Source organism: Monomorium pharaonis, chromosome 1 (genome assembly GCF_013373865.1).
Source record: "Monomorium pharaonis isolate MP-MQ-018 chromosome 1, ASM1337386v2, whole genome shotgun sequence".
Taxonomy (NCBI): Eukaryota; Metazoa; Arthropoda; class Insecta; order Hymenoptera; family Formicidae; genus Monomorium; species Monomorium pharaonis.
This window is the reverse complement of record NC_050467.1, coordinates 22,464,412-22,491,056: the sequence shown is the minus strand read 5'-3', so window position 1 is coordinate 22,491,056 and position 26,645 is coordinate 22,464,412. Positions and strand designations below refer to the sequence as shown.

The 26,645-nt window shown below is 33.6% G+C and overlaps 3 protein-coding genes across 7 annotated transcripts; 1 reads left to right on the top strand and 2 right to left on the bottom strand.

Annotated features, from left to right (window-relative positions):
- Positions 1-538: 538 nt before the first annotated feature.
- LOC118648911 lies at positions 539-1,413 on the bottom strand. Of its 2 annotated transcripts, none has more exons than XR_004965501.1 (2): positions 776-1,151; positions 539-628 (listed from the first exon to the last, which is right to left on the bottom strand). XR_004965501.1 is itself a non-coding variant. In XM_036295494.1 (2 exons), the coding sequence occupies exons 1-2, from the start codon at positions 1,402-1,404 to the stop codon at positions 616-618; spliced, it is 471 nt and encodes a 156-aa protein (XP_036151387.1). In that variant the 5' UTR covers positions 1,405-1,413; the 3' UTR covers positions 539-615. The 2 variants fall into 2 exon arrangements, 1 of the variants encoding a protein (XP_036151387.1); XM_036295494.1 differs by having other exon boundaries at positions 947-1,413.
- On the top strand, positions 1,277-22,625 carry LOC105837233 (glycerol-3-phosphate acyltransferase 1, mitochondrial). Of its 4 annotated transcripts, none has more exons than XM_012681937.3 (13): positions 1,277-1,413; positions 15,725-15,840; positions 16,489-16,667; positions 18,900-19,061; positions 19,152-19,546; positions 19,656-20,079; positions 20,179-20,344; positions 20,529-20,713; positions 20,785-20,974; positions 21,039-21,262; positions 21,369-21,479; positions 21,597-21,789; positions 22,020-22,625. In XM_012681937.3, the coding sequence occupies exons 2-13, from the start codon at positions 15,735-15,737 to the stop codon at positions 22,205-22,207; spliced, it is 2,523 nt and encodes an 840-aa protein (XP_012537391.1). In that variant the 5' UTR covers positions 1,277-1,413; positions 15,725-15,734; the 3' UTR covers positions 22,208-22,625. The 4 variants fall into 4 exon arrangements, with proteins under 4 accessions (XP_012537391.1, XP_012537310.1, XP_012537479.1 ...); XM_012681856.3 differs by lacking the exon at positions 1,277-1,413 and adding an exon at positions 6,427-6,488; XM_012682025.3 differs by lacking the exons at positions 1,277-1,413; positions 15,725-15,840; positions 16,489-16,667 and adding exons at positions 17,160-17,895; positions 18,515-18,623.
- On the bottom strand, positions 22,272-26,316 carry LOC105837377 (tektin-3). Its single transcript, XM_012682159.3, has 7 exons — positions 24,898-26,316; positions 24,337-24,560; positions 24,110-24,219; positions 23,897-24,042; positions 23,457-23,679; positions 23,082-23,227; positions 22,272-23,023 (listed from the first exon to the last, which is right to left on the bottom strand). Exons 1-7 carry the CDS (start codon positions 25,143-25,145, stop codon positions 22,813-22,815), a joined length of 1,308 nt encoding a protein of 435 aa, XP_012537613.1. The 5' UTR covers positions 25,146-26,316; the 3' UTR covers positions 22,272-22,812.
- Positions 26,317-26,645: the final 329 nt, after the last annotated feature.

Below are 26,645 nucleotides of genomic sequence, written 5' to 3'. Positions count from 1 at the left end.
TGTAGAAAACACCTCTTAAATGTAAGATAGTCTTCATCTAATTCAACCCAAGTAATATCACGAGCCTTCTTATACTATAACTAAAATGTAACTTTAATTATTAAACTAATAATTATTTTAAATAAATTATACTCACAAATACACACACACACACACACACACATTAACTACAAAAATAATGATATCAAAATATTTCTTTAACGATAATTTGTTTTACTTCAAATAGTATATGTTTACTTACGAAATGATACTCGATGTTACAATGTGATATCAACTTTTTTGCTTACAATTTTGGCATACTCAAGGAAGTAGCAGGCTTAGAATTTGACAGCTTTATTCGGCAAGAAATTGTTCTCTGGTGGTCCAGCTGTCAACATTCTACAATTGGCTAAGAAGCTGAAACAAAAAATTAATTCAAGAAAAGAATCGGTTCATCTACAAAAAGCACATATAGAATACATAATTTTTTATAAAGATATTAGCTACTTATCTGATATATATTTGTTTATTCTCCATTTATTTCTTTCTCTCTTTCTTCTTTATGTTTCTATTTTATCTTGCACAGATTTTGTTTCTCGGCTGACAATGATTTTAATATGGAAAACCAGATTTCAATCATAAATCTTGTCTGTCAAGGCATATCAAAGAAATTAAAAATTATTATATTACTAATTAATTTAATATAATAAAAATATAATTTAGTATAGTTTAATATATTAATATATTATATTAAAATTTCTTCTCTTACATATAAATATATAAAACATTTGTTTACCTTGTTCATCTCTATGCACTATATTTTTAGTTATTTGTGTAATTCTTATTCATTTATTAAATCAAATGTCATAAATCATTTATATAATATTTATTGTTTGACATATACGCGCGCATACGTCAAAACCGACTCTGCAAACCTTGGATTTACTACTTTAACAGTGTTACTAACCTGCAGAAATTGAAACGGTATTGCCTAGAGAATTTGGTTAGTACCAACATTTTCTCATCTAGTTTTCGGGAAAATGTCGTGTAACCAAACTTTTCGGCGAAACCAAACAAAAATATAAATTTAATACAAGTGGATGTCGCTTCATTGAAACATTGTACAATATTCGCGCGGTTAATTCTCCTTTTAGCGGATTTGACCGACATTTTCAAACCTACTAAAAAAGAAAGGACACTCGGGGCTCGCTCGTTGAAAATTAGCTCCAATTTACATGTCGTGAACTTTGTGAACTCCGGAAGTGCACGACGCGCGCATGTGTGCGTATGTACAGTTGCGCGTGCAATGTCCCACACGGTTTGGCGGCTAATAACCGATGGCGTGATACACGAGGAAACATCCGGTGAAACACTTATTTGCGGAGGCTGAATCACGAGCGAGATAATCCTATTCGACTCGAGCATTCGGGAGAGGTGAGTTACCATTATCGCGCTTCACCGCGCGTCCAACCGCGCGTCACGCGAGAGGTTATGTTGATCCTGCCTTCACCCAGTTTCCCCAGTGGATGCTCTCGGACGTCCTCCCACCTCCCACGTGTCCCGGCTTGCGTACTTGTATGATCGCGCAATTTACTATCTTATTTCGCACGCGCATGACAACGCATGAGTTACATGCTAATGACAATTCAGTCCGAAAGATCCACACTGGATCTTTACGAGGGAGTTATCGATATTTGAGATTATCTGATGATTGAGGATCGAGTGTTTGCTTCCCTGAAGCAAAACACGGATTTGAAGGACGCATTCATGATTTATCGGAATTTACGAAAATTGTGTCCTCTATCACCGAATAATAATGATAGCATATGGATTGTATTTTAATGAATACAGTAAAGAAATATTGTTTTGTAAATATCAGCATTAAGATCCAGCTGTGACCAAAAATAAGGCTTATCTTTAATTGCTTGGGGAAAATATCGTATTGATCAAGCAAAGAAAAAGAATATCACGTGGTGCTTAGACCGTATAATAGACTCTTCTTCTAGCTCGACTTCTCGCACGGATCAGCTTTCTTTTCCCATGGAGAAAGGGACAAGAGATGAACCGTGCAAGAAGTTCAGCTACGGAAAGAGACTCACAGATGCATCACGGGTGTGTACGTGTGTGCGTACGCAGTTTCTCAAAAATATAGAAAATTCTCGATCAGCATCGTGCACTTGACATTAGCGCAAAATCAACGTTCCGTACGCGACGAAGCTAATAGGCTCGCACAAATCGCAGATGTATCCCTGTCGCGGAAGGGGTAGGGGGACGCGCGGAGAGGGGATCGGTCCGATCGGGGAGAGAGGGGGGGGGAGAGGATTTAATGCACGATTCGCAAATTGACGCACAATGAGGACCATTATAAAACGCACAATGACTTTCAATGGGATTAATTTACGGCTCGCGCGACACGCGGAACAGAGGCGGCCGCCCGGCGTTTTCTAAATAGAAACCCGGAGAGCTGGACAGCCGGACGTCCTTGCGCGCACTTACAATCGACGAAACGAAAATAGACTTCGATCGGGCACACGCACGCCCCGTACTAAATTAATTTAATAGAGGCGGTAGTCGATCGCGATATTCGCCTTAATGATCTTATCGTTAAGGTAACATTATCGTGTGTATTGTTTTTTTAAGGATTACCGGATAAATACACTCTTGACCTTTGTCGTTTCGCTCTTGAGGGGAGTCTAATTTTGTATTTCATTACTCAAGAATTATACATTAAAGAAAATCACGTAAGATGTATTCTTTTGAGCATGCTAAACCGTTCAAATTTCTCTTCTTTTTTTTTAAATGTAATTTGGCGAAGACTTATATATGTCTTCCGTAGCCTGCCCGATGCATGCCTTCTGTTTGTTAATCGCGCTGAACACGCGGTTGTTTAGCGGAAGTGCATCGTCGGGAACTGCAACGGCAATTAAAAGCACGCTTTTGCCACGAGCGCCAGACCATTGATGCGATCCGATTGGTCGTGTCCGAGTAACGTGATTCTATCGCGATTAAACACATGAAACGTGATTCGTTTGATTCGTCTCTTCATCTACTTTGTTTTTTCCCCCCATTCACTTTAACCTCGAACTCTCGTCTCATGACTGTGAAAGAGGCGCGGGTGTACGCGTTGCGACCTCTCGTCGCTGCAAATTTTTGATTCCGGAACCAAGGGAAAATTGCGCTGTCGAAACGCATCGTAAATCACGAGTGCACCATTGACCTTCTTCTGCGATCGGTTGTACGCCATCCTGGATCCTGCCAACATAATCGGATGCAGTCGCGACTCATCCGGCAATCGTGTCGAAATGTGGATCACCGCGTTGTCGCATGCGTTAAAAATTTAGACAAGTAACGCGCATTTGCGACTGATCTCGACATTCGTGTAATCATTTGAATGCAATTTGGATTTGTTCGTAGAATTTCGTCAAATCTCGAGAAAGTTTAAGATTGATCTTAAATGATTCAAAAAATTCTCATACCTCTCGTTTTCGAAGCCTGAAAGCTTGGTGACTGAAAAAAAAAATGAAACGATATCATGATCTCGTTGAAGTCGCGACTTCCTGTTTATTCATCATTACTATTTCAGAAGCGTGAAAATATATAAATAATTCTTGTGAAATATTAAACTGGAAATATATTTCAAAAAACAGTATCTACACTTGAGAATAGAATTAATTCATAAAATATATTGAAAACTTTCTTTTTGTTTTATTAATTAATAAATAATTATGTATTTGGAAATAAAATATGCAATAATCAAAAATGAAATAAACTATGTTCTTTGCTACACAACTGTTAAATTAAAGATACATAGAAATATAATTTGTTGTATGTGCGTGTATTTGTTTTTCTCTTTCGAAAGAAAGAAAAGTTTTCTGTTTAATTTTAATGTATTTTGTAAAAATTTATATTTTGTATATATTATTTTCTCGCTTCTGACGTTATAGTGAGAAAGAGTTTCTGAAGTAGTAATGAAGAGTCTTAATTTTTCATGGAAGATTTTTCCTTGATTTGAACTCAAATTAAAACATTTTCGTTTAAACGCTACATCTGCCAACTATCGATTTTGTCGATCGAAATTCGCAAACAAATGTCCTGACGATGTTGCTTCCCATTTTGAATTTTTATGATCGCATTCTACAGATGCGTGACGCTAATTCGATCTTAATTTTCATTTAATTATTTTTTTAATTGATCGCGTGAAAGTCCGTAGATTTTCTCGAGGATCGTCTTTCTGACCGACGAACCTGATGATTAGAGAAAGTCTCACGGGTCGAGAGGAGCACTTATCTTTTGCAATTATCTCGAAACTGTTTCCAACGAGTGAAATATAGAAATGAAATACTGCGGCAGATAATAACGCGAATATTACGAAGAAGAAAAAGAGACCTAAAGTTCAATTTTAATCCTAAAGTGTTACTCATATTTTTCTGACGTTAATACTATTCTGGATGAAACTTTACCTACACAGTAAAGAAAATCTTTTACACTTAAAAAACATTTTTTAGATTTTTATAGAATGCAAGAATTTTTTAGAATTTATAAGAAGAACTGAACTAATACTATTTTCATGTTATTAAATGTTGTTTTGAACTATCAAAATTTTAATAACAAAAACTGTACTAAGCTTGATAGTACTAGGTTGAAAATTTATTCGGTAGCATTCAGGCTTAATTTAATTGATTAACAAATAAAAGTATAAAATAAAGTTTTGTGTAGTGATTGGATATGCGACATCCATGCGATCGAAATTGAATAGTCAAGTTTTCTCATGAGACATTCAACGGGAAAAGCATTATGCTGCAAGTTGTATTGTTCAGTAAAATTAAACATCCGTCATAAGAGAGAATAATTTGCGTTAAATGATTAAGAGTTTCAAAGTACTTATAACTTTCTAATAAATAATAATCCTGATCAATAAGTAAATAAGGCTCTCTATAAATTAATAATAAAATACATGTTGCAAGAAAGTCTAATAAGAATCAAGAGCAGTTAATAGTGTATTCATTATTTGTGTATATTTGCAATAATTATTATTTGCATATAAAGAGTAATCGGAAACATTTCGACCCTGGGAGGTTTTGAGTCCACTTCGTGTAGAAAATTGAAATATAAAAATTACGAAGTATCACAATTTTGATATTTTAACTTTTGCGATCAGCCCTGGCCTCAATAACGCCGAGAAGTGATTCTGCGCTTCTCTTTTGATCGTACAATGATTATTCTTGTTTTTCTCGGTAACGATTTGTAGTCAGGTTACATTTGAATAGAAGACAATTTTTCATGTATAAGTTTATCCATCAAAATTCGTCATGTTCTTCATATCTTGCACCGTCATAGAAACTTATCGGCATAACAAAGGTCATTCAACGAATCAATAGCAGAGCACGTGAAAAATACGTGTGACTTCAGAATCTATACGCATAAAAATATTTCTCTTATAATCAGTATCAGTTATAATCTTCATCTTTTGATCTTTAGATTTTGATCCTGGTTTGTGGAGATAAGCAACTTCGTGCTTCGACGTTACTAAGTCACGAATATGTTGCTTTTGGGTTATTGTACTGTGAATGTCACAATTACCTAATGAATATATAAAATTATCCTTTAACACATAAACGACCAGCTAAATGGACAATTATTAATAAAATTTTCTCAAGAATTACGCAAGCGCGCGAGCACGCGCCAAACGCTCTTTTAATCTCTTCTCTTTTTTTTTGTCTCCTTAATTTGCACCGGACGTCGCACAGCCGAAGTCCACACAACCGTGTCCAGATCGCCCGATGGGGAGTCCGCCCTCCCGAGCCCTTGCCTTGGCAACTCCCGCGGGTCCCCTCCTCCGTCTCGCGTGATCCAGAAGGTCACGCGCTCCGCTCCCCTTGGGGAGGAGCGTACCTTGAAAAACGCAATTCGAATGCACGCACGCACGTACGCACGCACATATGCATCACGGCCAATGCATCGCAGCGCAGCGTCAGCGGAGTCAGTGAGTCAGTGAACCGTCCTCGTCGGTGGCGGTGGCGGCGGCGGTTCGGCTACGCCGGTGGTTACTTAACGTGTTGCGATAGAAAGTCGACGACAGTCGACGGCACCGGATCGACCGGGGCTGCTAGACGACGCTGCGCGATCGTACGGTATACCCTAATCGCTGCCCTCGCCGCCTTCGGGAATTCGGGATCGCCGCGACACACCGCCGCCGGATCCTCCGCTCACTCGCGAGCACCGATCCATGGATCTCACGGTCCGCGCGATCTACGGAGCGGCCGACGATCCCGCGACGTTACTGACGATCATCGATCCGATCGTGGGAAGCGATCAGCTGCGAGCAGTAGCTACAGCAGCAGCACCTGATAGATTGACGGACGTATAGTGCGCGTAGAACAGTTATTATTTTTTTTTCTTCATTCCCTTTTGCTCTTGAACTGAGTTCCCTTTGCGTCGAAAGCGAAGATGGACGGCCTCATCGAGATCTTCCTCTTCTGCGGAGTACTCTGCTACTTCTTTAATCTCAGGTAAATTCCGTAGATTTGGGATTAATAACTTCTGTGACTTGGAACTTTTGTTAATTTAAAAAAGCGGATGAAACCTATGATTTTATAAAATCTCCATGTATTTTATAGAATCGCTGATATATTCCACATGTCGCATTCTATATAAAGAATCAAATCATTGACAGATCATTGGGTGCACAAATGAAAAAATGACCTGATTATGCTGTCTATAGTTTGTACTCATATGTAAACAGAATCATCTAATTGAAAATTATTGAACGAAGGATCAAATAGCATTTAACACTCTAAATTATCGAGCTTCAGGTTGATATAAATGACATAAATGAATTGTGGGAAAGAAAGGACACTGTTTAATTTCTTCGAGAATTTTGTGATTGAAAATATATCTTCGTTCTTTAATGCTAAATAAATGATTTGACGAGAAACAGATCTATTTTTATGCTTTGTAATTATTATAGGATTTATGATATTCTTATATATTATATAAGAATATTATATAATTAATTTTTAAATATATATAATTAATGTTGTGTGTGTGTGTGTGTGTGTGTGTGTTCAAAAATTTCATATTTTTATTTGAAAATTTAGGTACATATGTGTGTATAAAACGTTTCGGAATGCAATAGTTAGTTTAGTATTGAAGTCACGAACTTTCAAAGAGAAAGAATTTCACTTTCCTTACTTTGCAATTGTTCTTCATTAACTGTTGAATAAAAATAGAGAAATGGTGTTGTGTTTGCAACATCAAACTACATTTTTTTCTGTCTGCGGTTTAATTTGCTAGAACTTAAATTATTACATCGACAATTGTTCAACATTAGAACAGTTACTCTCAATAGAGAATCTATTTTTTACATTGGAAGGAAAATCGGAAGGATATTGGAAAAACACAAATTTAGCACACGTTATATATTTTCACTTTCTTTGTTACATGAGGCAATTATTTTATACGATAAAATTTTTATACGACAAAATTATTTTGATCCCCTAGAACTCGATTTCTTATGAATAATAATAAAATCATGCAACATGCACATCTCCGCTTTTATCTAAATATTTCTTATTTTATTTACTTGATACTTTATATTGATTAAAGTAAAAATTAAAAAAAAACAAAATTAATCGTAACATATGTAGAACCTTTTTATAAAATTTTATTTTATATTGCATTTAATAGATTGCAATATTTATTAAATAGTGTTTAACTCTAGGCTGTCACACTTTTTTTCGAACAAAACTGTCACACTGGGTTACCGCAATTTTCGATGAGTTGCAGTTTAAAAACTAAGTATCCAAAATTTCTGAAAAAATTCTGAAGTGAAGTCCAAACATAGAAAAATGTATTTTAATTATAAATATTTATATTTTAATTATTTTTATTTGTAAAATAATGTTAAAAACATTTTAAAAATAAATTTTTTTAGATGGCACCACAAATTTATATTTCCAAGCGTGCCGAAAGATATCTCACTAATCAATTATCAGTCCGGGTGACAGCATGGGGTTAATAAACCCTGTTTAATATATTGTATGTACGATATTTTATGTGCATAGTGTATTATATATAATTTAATACTGCAACAAGCATCTGAAAATTCTTATTCAAATTTTTTATTACATGATTTATAAATACATGTTACAAAAATATGTCATTTTATAGGTTTTCTCTTAAAGAACCTTAATCATTCTGTTCTGATTTCTTTAATAATCCGCTTAAAGAATAATCTTTCAGATTAAATGACCTTTGTATAGCATTGCTCTAATTACTCGAATGCTAATCTGATTGTGAAATCTGGTTGAAGATCTATTGTTATAAGTGCGTATGCATTTGTGTGAGCATATTGTTGATGGGTGCCGGAAGGTACTCGGGAAAGGTGGAAGCCTTATTTCATCAGTGTATTTGCTATTACAGAAGATTCAATAATGACTTTACTTTGTGAAAGCGTCTGACATAATTATACACCTGGTATCGCCGTTCGCTCATTGTACTGAGACACATGTATACGCAAAATTGCACTGGGTTGCGATTTTGCTGCGACCTTGATCCTCATTATTCGCGAGCGGTATTTTGTCGAGCATGATTCCTATGTTGATACATACAAGGGCGACGGTAATTCTTCTTTCCTATGGCGACGTATGCAACGCGATTGCCACATATTTGACGCTTATGCCGAACGTTACAAATATTTATCTCGACAAATGTTTCAAGATTTCTACAAAAACCAAACAAGTCTAAAAAAATTATTTTTTTAAGAAACAAAACTTCTTATCTTTAAGTGATTGTACATATAATTTGTATTGTACATATAATAATTATTCTCCAAACACATATTAATAATAAAAGTTTAAGTTTCAAGATTAACATTTTAAGAAATTAACTTAGAAAATCCACTTAAACAAATTACAAAACCTAAAAAATTTGGATCTTTTGGCTGGTAATTTTATAATTATTACTTATTTACATTTATAATTTTTGTTTAATTTTTGCTGAAACAAAATTATTCGCGCTGTGATGCTATTTATAGAGAATGATTTGGTGCCATAATTCACATTTGGAAAAAATCGATTTGTTTAGATTTAGGTTTAGGTTTTGTAGGAAATTATTTACTTGTATTTCAGACACTTTACTATCCAAATTCTACAAGATAATTATTACATTATTATTAATTTTATTTTATTACAGCTATATAATATTTTCTTTAAAATTACGAAAATTTTTCTGACTTTTTGTTCAGATGTTCTCTGCGAGTTATCATTGTTGTTTAATCTTGGAATTAAAAAATGTTAATAAAAAAGAAATAGCAGTTGTATCTTAAAACTTTTATTATAAAAATTTATTGTTTATTTATGTAATTTCAATAGCAGTGTTCTAAATTTTGCTACTGATCTATGTTGGAAACTCGTGTTCTTATTACGTTTAATCAGTAGTTTCCATTGTGATCAATCATTAATCACAATTATGATTCGTCATATCGCTCGGTTAACCATTGTTGAATTATGTAGGCCAGCGGAATTAATGTGATTTAGTTTTGTTAATAGTGCAGAAGTTTTGATGTCAATAATCTGACTTGCCACGGAAATAAATTCACAGATCTCTTGACGTATTGAGGGAATTAGCAAAACAACAGCGAGCGAATTAACGAGCGCGATCTACGCTTAGATAAATGTCCCGCGATTTCAGAACAAAAGCTTAGTTTACGCAACATTGTTTGCTAATACTTAATACCGTTTGTTCGATTATCTTTTGATTACGACGAACTGTTATACGGGCTTACCGAAAATATGAAGAGACAACAGAGAGACGATCCAGCACATTAACCTTTTAAAATGGCTGACGTTTGTATTTTATTTGTCACATATCAATAAAAATGTTAATAAATGTTCTCTATTATTTATTCGCGCGAGCAGACACTTTTTTATTCTTTTTTATTTAAAAAAGTGATTATCACTCTTAGATTCAAAATTTATCTTTTTTTTAAAATACATTATTGTTTTTTCGAGCCAAACTAGACGAGTAACTTAAATAAATTTTGCTCTAGGAACACAGATATCATGATAAATGTGACGCATTTGCATTTACATCACAAAATGACTTGTGAAATTTAAATGATCTTTTTTTTTTTTAATTTAAGAGGAAGCTGGTTGTTCCGTGACAGACTAGATGATTTCTCAAAAGGTTTTCTTAATGGACCGAAGAATCGTTCGAAGGGTTCTCAAAATCAGAATCAGAATGGAATATAATTTTCTTGACATCTTCAGGATTTTCTAATACAAAATCCTTGAACGTTTCGAGAACGGTGAAAGATGCGGTGCGCAAGTGGCAATCATTTGTCTCCTTGTTTGCGCTTTCTGTCAGACATTCAAGAGCCCGTTAATGATTCTATTTCAGAGTCCAGCGGTAATCTACATCTTTCGTGAATTATGTACGATCGCAGCATCGTTCTCTTCCGTTCTTCGTCCTCTCCTCTCCCTCTCTCCCTTCCACTTTTTCTGGTATCGAATCTCTCTTATGCGCACATACATGTTTCTTGCTAAATGCATTCTTGCTGATACACTTATCAACGTGGACTTTGACAATTATTGTTAACCAGGGCCAGATTCTTGTTTCTCTTCTCTTGTTTTTAGCGATTGTAAATATGACCGATGTCCTCTGATGTAGCAACATCTGTTATCGGTCATCCACATCATCGCCGCGGTATAACACTCATCTCTATTTTGCAATGTTTCGGTATTGCAATTGGTACTAAAGTTGCTTCATCGATAGCTCATTTTTTCTTACCGTCTAAAACAATTTTTTTATTTTAGAAATATCGTTGATTTAGATTTTTTAGATAAAATTTGGTTAATTAAATAATTAACTTCCCAATGAACGTTCTTTGATTTATGATTACTAAATTGTATTTTTAACAGTTAAAAGGAAGTAATTTTTAACTAATGATATTTGTAGCTTTCGAAAACTTAGATTAACTTTTGATTCACGAGATTTTTTATTAGCTTTTATAGCTATTCAATATTAAATATTGATTATTTTTTATTAAAAAAACGTAGGATTCTATAAAAGCAATGAGCTTATATTTTGCTTTGTAAAACGGTCGTCCTTAGTTTGCGGTATAGAGGTGAGACATAACCGGATTATTTCTATTGAGAATTTTTTTAAATATCTAATACGCACCGCATATGTGCACGTAGACATAAGCAGATCAGCTGAGATTTCGCTCGGTGGCGAAGCAAGTTAACAGAAGCATTCCTTTCTCACATAGGCAATAACATCTAATCCCTATTTATGTAACCGATATGCGATATTGCATCTACATAAGCGAGGATCGTGTGACCGAAGATTTTATGTGTTTTTCTCTTCTATTGCAATGAAAATTTTTCTCAGAATTTTTAGATGAATTGGAATACTTTCCAAAAAAATACTGAGAAAATTCGAATTTTTTATATAATTTTCAGTTTTTATAATTTCTATATAATTATAACTTTTTAGAAAATAAAAATGTATAAATTTTTTCAATATTAAAAAAAAATGTTTTAACTTACACAAAAATTGTAAGAAAAATTTTCACCAAAGTCGTCTAGAGTTTAATCATTCTTCTACAAACAAATTCAAGGCAAAAACATATAAAATCGGTTGTGCAAAGTTTGCACATCATTAATTTACTTTCATTCGCGCGAATATGTATGGGTGAGGTTTGATTAAAAGTTTTCATGTTTAGTCCAAGTGTATTAAGAAATAAGTTCAAAAGGTATAGAAGAAGAAAATATCGACTTTCTTTTATAACGTGCGGCACCTTTACCCTTGCTTGTTTACAGAATTGACTCGATCTAGTTTCTTCGTTGCGTTACATTATTTTACATATGCAGATAAAAATTCCATAAGTAGTTTTGATCGCAAAGCGGCCATTACACGCTCATTATTATTACATAATATTTAAATAAAATGTAAATGATGTATAACAAAATTGTTCTCCGAATAATTTAGGAGTTTGTCTTAAAATTGTTTAATTGTACATTGCTTTTCGTATTATCCATTCTGATTATCTCTTGCTTAATAAATTTGATTATAGAAATAGATAAGCGCAATTTAAACGAGCAATTACGATTAAACTTTCCAGTTCGTAGACCTCATGCTTCTCTCTATCGATTGTGAAAGTTGTCCATTGACACTGACACACGCGTTGTTTCATTAATGTATCTCGTCGTTGCACAATCATCGCCGATCGTTACGAATATGACACGAAAATGTCGCATTTCGTCATGCATCGCGCAAAGAGGTTCTCCTATTTACACACTTTTGCAGCAGCTCTTTGTTTTCCTTTTTATCTTTCGTGATTACCAGAGAAGTTGCTGTAAGGCTTTCACATGTGCAACGCATGTGCCTTCGGAATTATCGGGGGGTATTTTGCACGTTACCGATTTTTTCTCTTCATCGTCTAATCTAATCTAATGCCAGAAGTCGCATTAAATTAATCATAAATGGCACCGCACGATTAATTTAAAAGGTCGTTCGCTGAACAAGCAATTATTATATTACGTTTGCGTATGTTGGCGTTATCGCGCTTCCGTCACGGAGTATTCCAACATCAGAGGCAATAAGAAGAAAAGAGAAATGTCGATCTGGTTCTAGCTCTTCTTCGCTTCCTTTGTCGTGCGGAAAATGAAAATTATAACATTATCGGATTGTTTTTTTTTTTTTTTCAAGACGAATGTCCACAACTTCACACTTATTTTTATTTTATAATGAAAATTTTTACTTTTGTTTTTGAAAAGATATTTGAAAAGAGTAATTGTATCGATATACAGTGAGACAGAAGCTGTATTTCGAATTTCATTGCCTATATTAAAATTTAGATCTAAGATTTAGATCTAAGATTTTAAAATCTGATTCTACCTAAAAATGCGAAATGTGCAATGGCGGAAGAATATCTTTGCAAGAAATAAAATGAATTATAATTAATAAATAATAGTAATAAGATTAGTTATTAATCTTTAGCACTTTTATTAGGTTGCAAAAAAGGAAAATACGATGATAATTATAACTCATGACACAAAATAAATATAGCATCCAGTAGTCTTATTCTGTAACTCTGAACGACAGTTTCGTCATAACGTCATTGTTTATATGTATATAATATATAATATATGACAAAAAGAGCTGCGCAATCACGTTCAAGCAAAATTGTCAAGAATTACAAAGTAGATCTGCAGAATCTATGAATATTACGGAAAAAGGCAAGAAATCTGGCTCGACTTTCTGTTGTCTTCAAAAGTAAATAAAAAATTGTTGCTAGCAAAAAATTAATTACAAGAAAATTAGAATTTAAATTAGAAATATACTACTTTTAATTATAATATTTGTGAATTTATAATCTTTATTTCTCTTTTCCATTTTCTCTTCGAACGAGCCTCTCGGTGGCATTTGCTGCCTTCTCTCTCTCGAGTGTTTTTTGCATAACCCTAGACTTACTACGCCATTGTCGGGATCGTATGAGCCTAATCGACGGTAACTCTTGGCAATCTTTCGCCTCTGAACCGTCACTATGAAGTACAGTCCGTGGTGATTGCCCACGATGCATACGCCAAGAACCACGCGTATCATCGTACGCAGAAAAAGACGGGGGAGAAAAAGTTGGTTGTTTGAAATGTTTTATATTTGCTTACCACGCATAAATGTGCGCTTAAATAGCAGCAACAGTTGTAAAAGATAAAGCAGAGAAAACGGTTGAATCATTTATAAATACAAAGCATTGTACTGTGTTAAAAAAGAGAAAAACGCATTATAAAGGATACTTGCGCTGGACCGTCGCGTGATTCGCGAGTGGAAATTTATTAACGCAAGATGTATCGCTTCATAATTAAAGCTGTCACGTCGATTAGGAATACGTAATCGTGATTCTTTTTTATTTGTCGTCTATGAATGAATACGGCTATGAATGATTACGTTTCACGTACGAATGTGATTTTTGCACGCGATTAAACGAGTTTAATGATTCTTTCTTTTGCACTTTGTAATTATCTGCATGCCAAGTAGACACGTATACATGTAGTTAATTATATGGCGTGTAATATTAATCGCAATATTCTGGAACTTTGATAAGATTTATTTCTTAAATATATATAATAGTTATATTAACAGATTTTTTCTAAAATTTGAAGATACGTTCAGCGTTTTAAATATTTTGTCAAATTTTTAAAGCCTCTAATAATTTTATTACTCGTTCACACGTTAATCTCTCGATTTGTTATACTTTGAATGACGCTACAGGAAATTATTGCTCGTTTTTAAATCTTTTAGAATTTTCCCAGATCGCTCATACAACTCATTAAAAATGACATTTTTTTTCTTTTACCGCAGAGTCTGGAAAAGAGAGAAAATTTGAGAAGAGATGAGAGGCATCATTTACATTACCACGATCCGTTTTCAAGTAAAGAGCTGTCACGTGCTTTGCAATTTGCTTAATTGCACGACAGCCTTCTCCCCCTTTCTTTATTTTTCTTTTTGAGTCGTGTAACGCAGCGAATGAGTGACGACTGTCGAGTCCGTCGTGCGTAACGCGTTATCTTGTAAATCTCAGATCAATCGACCGTAGATCCACCTTTCAGTGGCATAAAAATTCGCAATCTCGCATATTGGCAGATTGCACGTGTCCCTGCTCATCAAATTAATCGATAAATCTCTACATCACTATTCGTTTTCCTCATAATGTGATACAGTACATGATTTCGCTGCGTGAAAATAATTGTACGTTCATTGTTCGCCATATCAATGTTTATTTTCAATGAGACTTCATCGGTAGTCTCTATTTTCTCTCTTTTCGTGTACATTATAATTTCCTTTTCTCTTAATTAATTCTTAAAATTTTATCTCTCGTCTAATTTCTGTTCGGATTTTTTCTCAAACAATTACCGTTTCCTCAAAACAGTACGATGCATGTTTATCTTTATTTTAACAAAGTTTTATCAAAAATCTCTTTCTTTTACATAGCAATCCCTTAATTTTGTTTTATTTTAAGGGAAGATACATGCTTAAACGAATCACAATAAGATCTAATAATAATTTTTTTTTTTTATAGAAAGAGAAGTTGTTTATTTTGATAGAATAAAGATTGTACTTTTTTCTATTTAATTTTAAATTTTTATTAAAAATTAATATAAAATAAAAGTACGTATAACTATTAAAATTCTCCTAAATCATGATTTAAAAAATGACATTTACAATGATCACACTCACTTTCCCCTAAGATTCAGAAAGCAAAATGGCATAAGCTTCAAAAAGTTAAAACGTAGATTTAGTGGTTAATATTTTTCGAAATATTGCGTTTGAATAAACTAATTAGTAAAAGTCAATATGATTTTTTACTATACATTTTGCTTGATTTGTGGATACGATAAAAATTAACCTGCATCATAAAAATTGTTAGTCAAGCACTAGTTCTTAATGTCTAGAAAAAGTATGTGAAATTACAAGTCGATTAGTCAAGTCTTCAAGATCATGTACGCGTTTTAAAAATATGATTTAAATAATAATTTTATAAAATTTTTAAAATAAAATTTAAATACCAAATAGAGAAAAGTAGATCTTTACAATACAATAAACACGATTTCTTTATTTCTTTCTGTTTTTCTACAAAAAAAAAGTCCGCAAAGTTAGGTCTTATCTATGGTACATATATGCCTCTTTTTTCTTTAATTTTTCTTGTTGTCTAAAATTTATAATTTAATTACATTAATTGCAGACCCAATAAAATGGTGGACGTATTGTCGACGCGCCTACAGGAGGTGTACGCCAAATGGGAAACCAGGACGGAAGTGACGCGAAATACGGAACCGACCACTCGATTTTCGCTAGACGGTAATTTTCCCTTCTTTCACTCCAAAAGTATTCTTACGTAAGATGCGTGCCGCAGGAATACATGTACAATTGCTATCAATCGACAGCTATCATCGGCGCGCGTGTCTGCCTATTCTCTCTCGCGGCGTGTTTCTTTCCTCGGAGTGACGGAATGCGCCTCCCCATTGCAAGACGTGAGACTACTCTTATTTAACGCAACGTTTCGAATCGTAAACACCGTAACTACCGTACGTTTAACGGATTGAAGAATATAATTAGTGCACTCTTCGTTTTTTTTCTCTCGAGTAAACATCGAATGGAATTCCGTAGTCTATTCATTATTTGTTTATATTATCAATAACAGATTTTTTATATAATCTATATCTGTGATCTATGTGATATCAGCTTTGCATATCTTTTGTTCTAATAATCAATTTGATCCGATATCAATTTGATTATCAGATCAATCTGATAAATCCATCTTCTGAATTTGTTTCAATTATTTTATTTTGGAGTTGATATATATCGTATCTCTTATTCTAAAAGTCCGAAAGTCCGTTAAAGACTAAAGTCCACTGTTCGTGTAGACGAGAAATCTCTTCACAGATATTCGCTCCATTTGCGACAAAATGCGTTTTCGACGACTCATTAAACGCGATACAATTGCAGGTCTCCGACGAGCCGGGCTGCAAGTCCATCGAAGGAAGATCCAGGACCGGGAGGTGTCGCGCAAGATACGCGACCAGTCGTTGTACAGCATCAAGGAGACCGAGCCGCTGGCGCCTATGATCAGACATAAGTCCACGTTCCTGCATTACTGCTGCAACACTTGCACTCCCGCTTCCAGAGTGAGTTTTTGCCATCAGGTTCACTGGCCCGTCCGCGATCCGTCGTCTTCGGCGAGATTCGCGGACTCATGTCTATAACATCAAGCGGACCATGTCTCGCGTGTTCACCGCCAATCTAATTTATCTTGCGATCTCGTCGCGCGTGGGCGCGCACGGGGATCATTGAATTGGAGCTGCCTAGCAGCTGGTTAACCCACTTAACTTACCAAACTTATCGTTAAATACCGGTGACCTCGTTGCTCCGACTTTGATTACCGTTTAGATCCATTGTTCGTCAATAAAGTTGATGGACGCAGCGCAGGTGCGACTTATATCGAAATCCTACACTGAGTTACATTGATCGTATTTTGTAATAAAGTCGCTAAAAACATCAATATAGATTTATAGATTTTTTTTATATTTGAGATTTCTAAATAAATATTATTTAAATTTTTTTTTACCAAGATTTTAACGTCTTATGAGAAAAAATTCATTTTTTAGTGCTTAAAATTATATAAGGTTTATTATGACTTTATTTAAAAAATGTAGATTTTATGTTTAAATAAGTGGAAGATATAGTTTATTCTTAGAATCAATTAGGTGTAATACGTTTATTTAATTAGAAGTCAGTCTACACTCTAGTGTGACTATCTGTGCTTCTGTGAGACTATCTTATTATATATTAGAATGCCGTTTAGGATCCAAAGTAATGGTAGTAATTATTCTGTACATGAGAACCGTTACATTTTGATTCGCAAAAACAATGCACGTCGTAATAATCTTATCGTCGCAATTACAAATATCATATGTAAGAGAAATTGTTGGCGTTTTAGATTGCGAGAAAAGTTCCTGTATCGTCAGATAACACATAGGTCATCTACTAAAAATACATTCAACCAAAGTTATTCGGCCAAATATCTTCTCAGTCTCTTAACTATACGAAATCGCGAATTTTATGGACAAATCTTCGCGCACTTTTCTTAATGTTGTTTTCCGTTTCCTACAATAAATCCGCATTAATCGTGTCGCTAGTTGTGCCTGAAAATCGCAGAGTGTTTGCAAGTCGTTCGCACCTTTACACCTACGATCGTGATCTATTTTTGGTACGACAGAAACTAACGGTGTGGGAGAGCACACAACTTGTGACGACGACGCAAATAAGTCGCTTAAGAACCGATCGTCTTTAAAGATCTAATTGATTCCTTAGCAAAATCTTCCTTAACGCAATTATTTAGTTTACGCGAAACACGTGTGTACGCATGTAATTATTTGTGTGTATAACGCAACTGTTGATCAACGCCATTCCATAGGATTTTACTTATAAACCTATCTATAATAATGTGAATTGATAGTGGTCTCGTAACACACGCACAGAAATCCAACTGTTATAGTCTCATTGCCTAATTAGAGAATATCTCCTCTGACATGTGTTTAATTATGTAACGAAACTTTGATCGTTTTGTCACTTAACCCTCTCCGGATAAGAACAATTAGCACACAAGCACGCACGCATTGACACGTGCGTAAATGTGAACTTCGTACTAAAGTGCTTAATCTGTTAAGAAGAAAAATTTTGTCTAAAGTGAATGGTAGGAGACCTGTTCTCCCACGTTTATTTTGAAGCATGATTGTAATTTTAAAACAATTTAGACAACTTTGAATTTTTTGTAATTTTCCTGATAATTTGATGACAATTTAATATTGTCAGAAAATAGATGTGTGAGAAATTTTGAAAATTTTTTGTAAACGTAAAATTGCTTAGTGCAATGAAAAAATATCGCATCTGCATGTTTATTGTAGATAACGATTATTTGTTATCAAACTAATTAATATATAATAATAATATACAATTTATATGTATACATCAGCGATAAGTATGTGTTTGATGTTCTGATGATAAGAGACATGAGTGAGGAATCACGTGGATTCTTATCACGCTGGTGGCGTATTGTTATTATTCGTGGGTATCCAAAAAATGTAAGTTAATAGGAATGTAAAAATATAATTAATTTTGTGACATTTAAACAAAATATTTTATTATTTATCGCAAGAAAAGGGAAACAAAGGGCTCTGAAATAGCTATAACTAGAAGCCTATGCAATAATTTTGAAATATTCTGTATATATAGCTTACATTTACGAAAAATGATTTTTAATTAGCGGCTTTTATTTTCATACATTTATATCTGCTTTTTATATATTTTTAATATATATATTTTTGTTTTTTAATGAAATTTTAACGACTTTGTTCCAGGATACGTTAGTAAAATCGGTGCTCAAACAGCAGCAGCAACAACCATACGGTGTAAACTTACTGTTAGTAAAACCAGGCTCCACTCTTTTCTCGAAAGTATTCAACTATGTGTCCTGTGTCTTGAGCTTTAAGAGATATGACTATCCGATGGTCACGGAAACGGTAAGTTTTGCTATCACGAACTATTTTCAAATTTTGGGCTAAATAAATTTCTACTGTTATTGGTTAATCTCTACTATTATTGTTACAAAGGTTCTGAACGATGAGAAATTGAAAGAGGCTATCAAGCTAACCGCATTGGAGACGGTCAATAATGAGGGTTGCAGCGAGGAAAAAGCTCTTGCGAAAGCGAAAGCTAGGGCGAAGAGCATATTGCTGCAAATGGAGAGCCGATGTAGCGACACTCTTCTCAAGATAGTCGCCTGGCTGGTATACAAACTGTTGCCCCGTTTCATACAATCTGCCGTCGTGTTGCCTTCTCAAATAGAGCTGTTGAAGCAAGCGGACAATACTGGTCTGCCAATGATACTGCTGCCCCTTCACCGCAGCCACTTGGACTACACAATGATCAGCTTCCTTATGGTAGTGAATAACATAAGAAATCCGTTAATTGCAGCAGGAGACAATTTAAAAATTCCATTTTTTGGGTAAGTTTAGAAGCTAACATTGATCTTATTCTTAATTATAAGTTTTAGAATTTTATTCTTCTATTCGTTTATGAGGTTTTTTAAAAATTCGTTTAATATCGATTGGCAGATGGCTTCTGAGAGGTCTAGGTGCCTTTTTCATTAAACGTCGTATCGATCCGGTAGCGGGACGCAAGGATTTTCTCTACCGCGCGACACTTCAAACGTACATCATGGAGAGTCTTCGTGCCGGACATAACATAGAATTCTTCGTGGAAGGTGGCCGCACAAGAACCGGCAAACCTTGCATGCCCAAGAGCGGTATCCTGAGCGTCATCGTCGATGCGTACATAGATGGCACTATTGAGGACGCGTTTCTGATACCTGTTGCGATCAATTACGAACGACTAGTGGACGGAAATTTCGTTAGAGAACAACTGGGGCAGCCAAAGAAAATGGAGACTTTTATGTCGACGATCAAAGGCATGTGGTCAACATTAATGGGCCATTACGGTATCGTCAAAATCGACTTCTGTCAACCGTTTTCCCTCAGGGTAAGAGAGAAGGAGAAATTATTTTGAAATGAGATCGATCCGCATTGATGATGATGGTGATGATGAGAGACTTGTTAATGGAACGATAATTTTCAACAGGAAATGGTAAAGGCGTTCCAAACTCAGCAGACTAAATTAGCTCTAAGAACTTCACCAGAACGACCTTTAAAATACACTATGTCTAATACGTCTCTTTATGGTACAGATGTGGTTGTAGAGGAACAACGTCAATTGATTGACAGCATTGCTCGACACGTTGTGTATGGTGAGTCAAGATAACGATAATCATTTACTTTGCCGATTCTAGTATCTAGTATAAAATAGACTAAATATGAATATACTTTACTGACGTATATGTTTGAGTTAATTGCAAAGTAATATCTTTAATATTATAATCGTGTAATTTTTCACGAAATTAATTGGAATTATTATTATCTAATTGCTTTCAGACTCATGCAAATCTATGCCTATTATGTCAACAAATGTTGTTGCGTTTCTATTATTAAATAAGTTCAGAGATGGTTGTACATTGGACAAACTTGTTGAAGCTTTCGATTCAATAAGGCAGGAATTGGAGTTTGGTGACAAGAATGTAGCGTTCTGCGGAGAGACTGTGGATATTATTAATCATGCGGTTGGTAGATAAGCGAAACAATTTGATGAAGAGAAAAGGTGTACAAAATTACTAATCGTCGAAACTCACAGCTGCATATCTTGGGACCGGGTTTGGTGACGCAACAGCGGCAAGAAATCACTGAAGTCGTTGACAGCGATCAGTCCTATAAATCGAACATCGTCATAGCGATCCGTCCTGTGTCAATTCTACCGAATGTGATCGAGCTGTCGTACTACAGCAACACTATGTTGCTATACTATGTTATGGACAGTATAGTAGGTAAGATACGAAACGCGCGATTGGCTAGCTTTATTTTAATATCGCAATTTTGTTATATTTTCAGTAACTGCTTTGTACGCTGAATTGCAGTCCCAGCTTAACGATCCGATCGCGATCGCTGAAAATAATATTACAGTACTTCAAAAAAATTTACTTGAGCGAGCGTTCAAGTTGTGCGACATTCTTAGGTACGAGTTTATTTTCTGCAGGCCTTGCCAGGACATGAGAGACATAATTATCGAAACGATACAAAATCTTTCGCATAAGGGTATTATTTCACAGAAAGAGGTATTTGTTTTGTCAATAGATAATTAAATAAATAGATAATTAAAAGAAAATTTTAAAAAATTTTCTTGTCTGAATTAGCGTAATAATTTTAAAAAATGATTAACAGGAAGCTTATCTAGAGAATGAACTCTGGAGCAAAAGATATGCAAAAAATTTTGATGACAGCTCGGACGAGGAATACTCGAGAGAACGGGAAATCGACAAAATTGAATATAAAGTAAATTATTAATAATATTTATATATAAATTTTTAAATTATTACATTTATTATTACACATAAATATTTAATGTATTAGGAATCTTATGAATTATATGGTTTTAAATTATTTTTTTAGCTGAGTCTATTGCCAGAACATTCTAGTCATATGGAATTTTTACATACAATATTACGTCCATTAATTGATACATATACGTGCAGTGCTTTCAATTTGAGGAAATTGGTTAACCGATCGCTTAATGAACGAGAATTAGTTCAAGAAGTATTGAGCGAAATTAAAACCAAAGTGGACGGAGGTGCAGTTAGTTATGGTAAGTTATAATGTACATACATTAAACTCAGTGATTTTATTCTGATATAAAATATAATGAGATTCGTATATAATATAAAATATAATTATAAATATTGTAAAATTCTATTGATTATAATTTTGCTTTGAACACAATTACTTATAGTATAAAATAACATATGCAATAATATTTGGAATTGAATTAAGAATAAAAATTGTTCTTTTAACATTGAAATTTATTTTTAATAATAGGAGAAAGCTTGTGCGTCGATCCGATAAAGAACTCCCTTAGGCTTTTTGAAAAATGGGGTGTCTTGGAGTGCCATATGCAAGAAAATGTTAAAATTTTTTACTTGAAAGAGGATTGCGATACGGATGCGGCAACGAAAAACGTATACGATACCATAGCAGTTTTCAAGTGGGTCAGAAATATGGACTAAAATTTATGGACTAAAACTTCTCGTTTCAGTTAGAAAGAGTCTTTAAATCATTATTTTTTATATCTTTTATAAAAGGTCTCATTGACATATGTCGGATATATATTTTTCAAATTCATTATCGGACATGTTAAGTACATATAACTATAAATACATGTAGTATATGTACTATAATATTTAAGTACGTGTAGCTTGTATATAGCTTCTTTAATCGGAGAAAGAAAAAAAATGCATCGTTACAGTATATCACTTGTGAATGTTCCTAAAAGCACGCGTGATTCACATTCACAATGAAATACTTAAGTCCTGTTTTATTATATAGAACTGTACAGTTGCAAAAATTAAATGAAATAGCTTTAAGTTGGTTGTAACATAAAATCTTTTTACGGACAAATAAACAGTACTATTTACCACAGAAAAAGATGTAGCTGTTTGTAGCTGTTGTTAATAAAAATAATCTTGTGTGCTATATTTCAATGATACTTCTAGTTCTATTGACTTGACATGTTGCTTGGTTGCCTTTCGCGACTCAAACTTTTTAGTATTTTTTTAATACGTTTGCATTTTATAAAGTTTGTAAAGATTTTATATGCATCTGCGATCTAACCTCAGTATTTCACAGTCGACGAAATCGGACAGCTTCTTCTGAGTCCCATACACTTATCTCTATCGATGAACAATGCATCTGTCTTGGACTTCAAATCGCTTTCCAAATTAGATCTCGTGCGTAAGAGTTGCTGATGTTGTGCCTCAAACTGTTGCATTTTCATATTTATATCATACATTAATTTATTAATATCCTCTACCTCTTTAGTTATCCTATAAAATGTGTAAGTATTATTATCTGAATAGTGATACGTAAATGATTCTAGCAAACCTGAGTTGAGATTGATCCTTGCACAATTCACTTTTCGGATGCGTCTGGGTCTCAAGTTGCGCAATTTTCAATGCTGGACTTTTATCAGTGATGATCTTTTGTATTAATGCTATACTCCTCTCGACATCGATGATCTCTTCTTGAATCTAAGATATTTATATACAGATAATTGAATTTAATACATAAGAGTAAGGTATTACAAAAATCATAAAATTTGAAGACAATATAAAAATTTTACGACCTTTCATATATTCTTTAAAGTCCTCTGAATTCTCATAATGCTAATAAAAATTGATATGTGATTGATGATTGATCCCTATTGTGAGTTTACATCTCAGTTCTTTGTAACTTTATGTGAACAGAAATGTTTGTTACCTTTTGTAAATGCATTTGTAATTTTTTCTTTGCTTCTAACATCTCGGCAACTCGTTTGTCCAACGCTTTATTGGTTTCAACCCAAGCCTTGAATGTCTCATAGCTTACTGCATTTATAACGCTGTCCGTGTCACTTCGCAGTTTGCACGATTTTGCTTGCTCTGTCTGCGATTTTTTCATTATACTGTTTGACACTTCCATCCAAGATTCAGTCCCAGTAGTACTGTAAACGCAATCATTATAGCTTCAATCATATATCAATCAGCATTTATATTAAATCAGGAAAAATAAAGTATAACAATGGAATAACATTTTATTTAGTAAAATAAGATGTGCTATTATTATTTTTTAAATTTCATTCTATTTTTTAATTTTCTTTCTTCCTCTCATTAAGGTGTTATAACAAAGGTGTATCTATAAGAAAAGGATTTTGTAATTACCAGGGATATGTTTCTGTACTACCATAGTCTTGCAGACCTCGACTAAAATTGTTCATCTGATGACAAACCCTGTCGAATCCTAAGGTTCTTTCTTCGTTTTGTATATCAATTTGCAGTTGATGTTGTGCGGCTCTGCCGTTTGTTAACTGAAAGAAATTACAGAGTAAGTTTTTTAAAATTATCGCATATTATCGGTAAATATGTACGACGTACCTGATTGGTACATTTATCCGTGAATTGATTTAATTTCTTTTCACAATTTCTCACCGTTTCGATTTCTTCTAGCAGAGCTTTTTCGACTTCATCATGAACCAAATCAATACCTATCAATTTTAATTTTGTAGTTAGATCAGAAGAGTTAAATGATATAGTTCTATAGACTGTTTATTTTCAATTTTGATACGTCTCTTATAATAATCTAATATCAAAAAATGAAAAACCTTTCCTCAACTCGCGATGATATAGACATTCTTGCGCGATATGTAACTGCACCTCAAGATTTTGGATTATAGTTTGCAAATTATGCCGACATTTTTGCATTTTATCGTTTTCTACGATTAATTTCTCTAATTCCAATGCTACTTTATTCCTCCAGAAAATGATTCTCTCCCCGAGTTTTCGATCACTTTCCCTTTGCCCTTTCTGTACCTTTTCATCGATTTCTCTGAGAAATAGTAAAAATATATTTCAGGGAAATGCATTCTGAAGTATTTTATTAACTTAAAATTAATAATGTTGAAGATTTCAAATCAGCTTCAATATAATGACATTCATACTATATTGATTTTCTGCAAAATAATTTCTAACGCTTTTTACTTTTTATTAATTTCGTAGAGACGTCAAACATAACATTAAATTTTTAATAAAAAACATTTTAAGATAGACTTTGGTGCAATTTTAAAACACAAATTGATATGCGTTGAATATATGTAGATACAATTTTTTATTTGACTCAAAGATAGGGACTTTAAATCTTTCGAGACCTAAGAATGTTCTCTTACCGTATTAAACATGTAGTTTTCTTCCGCAAATTTTCGGAATAGTTTCTACTTGCACTTGCTTCATTGTAAAGCTCGACTTGATTCTGTGTCCAATCACCTCGAGTATACCGCATGTAAAGCGCGGCACGCGCCGCGTGCGAGGGATTGCGATCAAAACCGGTCACCAAATTTGGGAACTTCAACGGTACCGTTGTCAATCCATATGACGTGCGACAAGCATCCATCAGCATATTTGTTATAGGCTGCATAGGCCTAAGTAAAGATTTAATTCAAACAAAAAAAATGTCTTAAAACTGCAGAGAATACACACACACACACACATACAGAACACACATATATAATTAAAATATAGCTTGAGATTTTTTAATTGGTACTTGTACTTTTGAATATTGGAAATACAGCAAATTGCTTACAAGGGAATCGGTTCTACGACCTTGTATCTTAAAGTAGAAGATCTTGAGGTTCCGACTCTGGTTGAAACCGGAGGATCAACAACCTGCTCCTTACCGACTGCACTCCATGGCTGAAGTTGTTGGACATATAATAGGTGTTTGAGTAATGACATGAAACAAATAAATAGGTGAAAACCTTAATGGGACATTTGTTCCTCGTGCTATTAAATAAAATCGTTTTTGCAAGCAGTTTTTTATTTTTTAACCCTAAATTCAATTAATTCCGAGGTTGACAGAATCTTAAACTCGAATAATGTTTAATATTAGATAATATTTACACAATACATAGTAGTCTCGATCCGTTTTTCGGTTCTAATGTTAGCCATGATTGCGTACAATAAATTTCATAAATTTCTCTTTGTATCTACCAGAAAATACATGATACAAGCGCAACCAGCGCAATTTCGAAATGCGACTGAAGTAAATAGAGTCTCGAACGATTTCGAAATTCAAAAGCGCAATGCTTAATCAGGGGGTTGGATAGTAATTAACAAGTTAGAAGTTAATCTAATAAAATTAAAAAGTTAATAACTTTTAACTTATTTTATTTTAAAAGTTAATTTTTAATTTTAATTAGTTATTTTTAAAGTACATAAAATTTAACTTATTATTATTATTATATACTGATGTTTTCCTGAGTTAAAAATTTGTCTATATGTTATCGCCGTCTATGATCTGAACATCGACTACGATTAATTTAGCAACAAAACTTTTTCCTATTCCTTGTTTCCCTATTTCCCAACAACATTGATTTAATCGTTGCATTATCTGGCTTGATCTACAGCGCACTATTTTTATTGAGTAAATGAAATAATTAATTTCATTAATTAAGATTATTATTATTCGACCATTTTAAGTTATATAAGTTGTATACGGTAATCGAAGAAATATAACACTATGTAAAAAAAGTTATAAAAAAATATTTTCCCACATGAAAAAATATTTCTTTATTATACGATAACAAACCCATTTTACAAAAAAAATTATTTTAATTCAATTGATAATCCATATATATTATATAATCGTTTTGAGTAATTTATCTAACTTTAAAATATTATTATATTCTCTACTCTAATATATAAATAAAATGCTTTTTAAAATTAATTTTCAATTTAATTTAATTTTAACGTAACTTTTAATGTAACTAAATTAGTTTTACAAATTATTAACTTTAACTTAATTTGGTTTTAATGTGATCTTATTCCATTCTACGAAAAATATATAATAAAAATATTTTTCCTCGTCCAACAAAACGTATCAAAAATAAAAGTGAGCGCACACACATTAATTCGTTCA

Coding starts and splice junctions, on each gene's coding strand:
- LOC105837233 (XM_012681856.3), top strand. CDS start 6,427: ATGGACGGCCTCATCGAGATCTTCCTCTTCTGCGGAGTACTCTGCTAC. Junction 20,345..20,528: donor TGCTCGACACGTTGTGTATG/GTGAGTCAAGAT, acceptor AATTGCTTTCAG/ACTCATGCAAATCTATGCCT. Junction 20,714..20,784: donor TGGATATTATTAATCATGCG/GTTGGTAGATAA, acceptor CGAAACTCACAG/CTGCATATCTTGGGACCGGG.
- LOC118648911 (XM_036295494.1), bottom strand. CDS start 1,404: ATGCTCGAGTCGAATAGGATTATCTCGCTCGTGATTCAGCCTCCGCAA.
- LOC105837377 (XM_012682159.3), bottom strand. CDS start 25,145: ATGCAGCCTATAACAAATATGCTGATGGATGCTTGTCGCACGTCATAT. Junction 24,561..24,897: donor AAAACTACATGTTTAATACG/GTAAGAGAACAT, acceptor ACTATTTCTCAG/AGAAATCGATGAAAAGGTAC. Junction 23,024..23,081: donor AAGGATCAATCTCAACTCAG/GTTTGCTAGAAT, acceptor CACATTTTATAG/GATAACTAAAGAGGTAGAGG.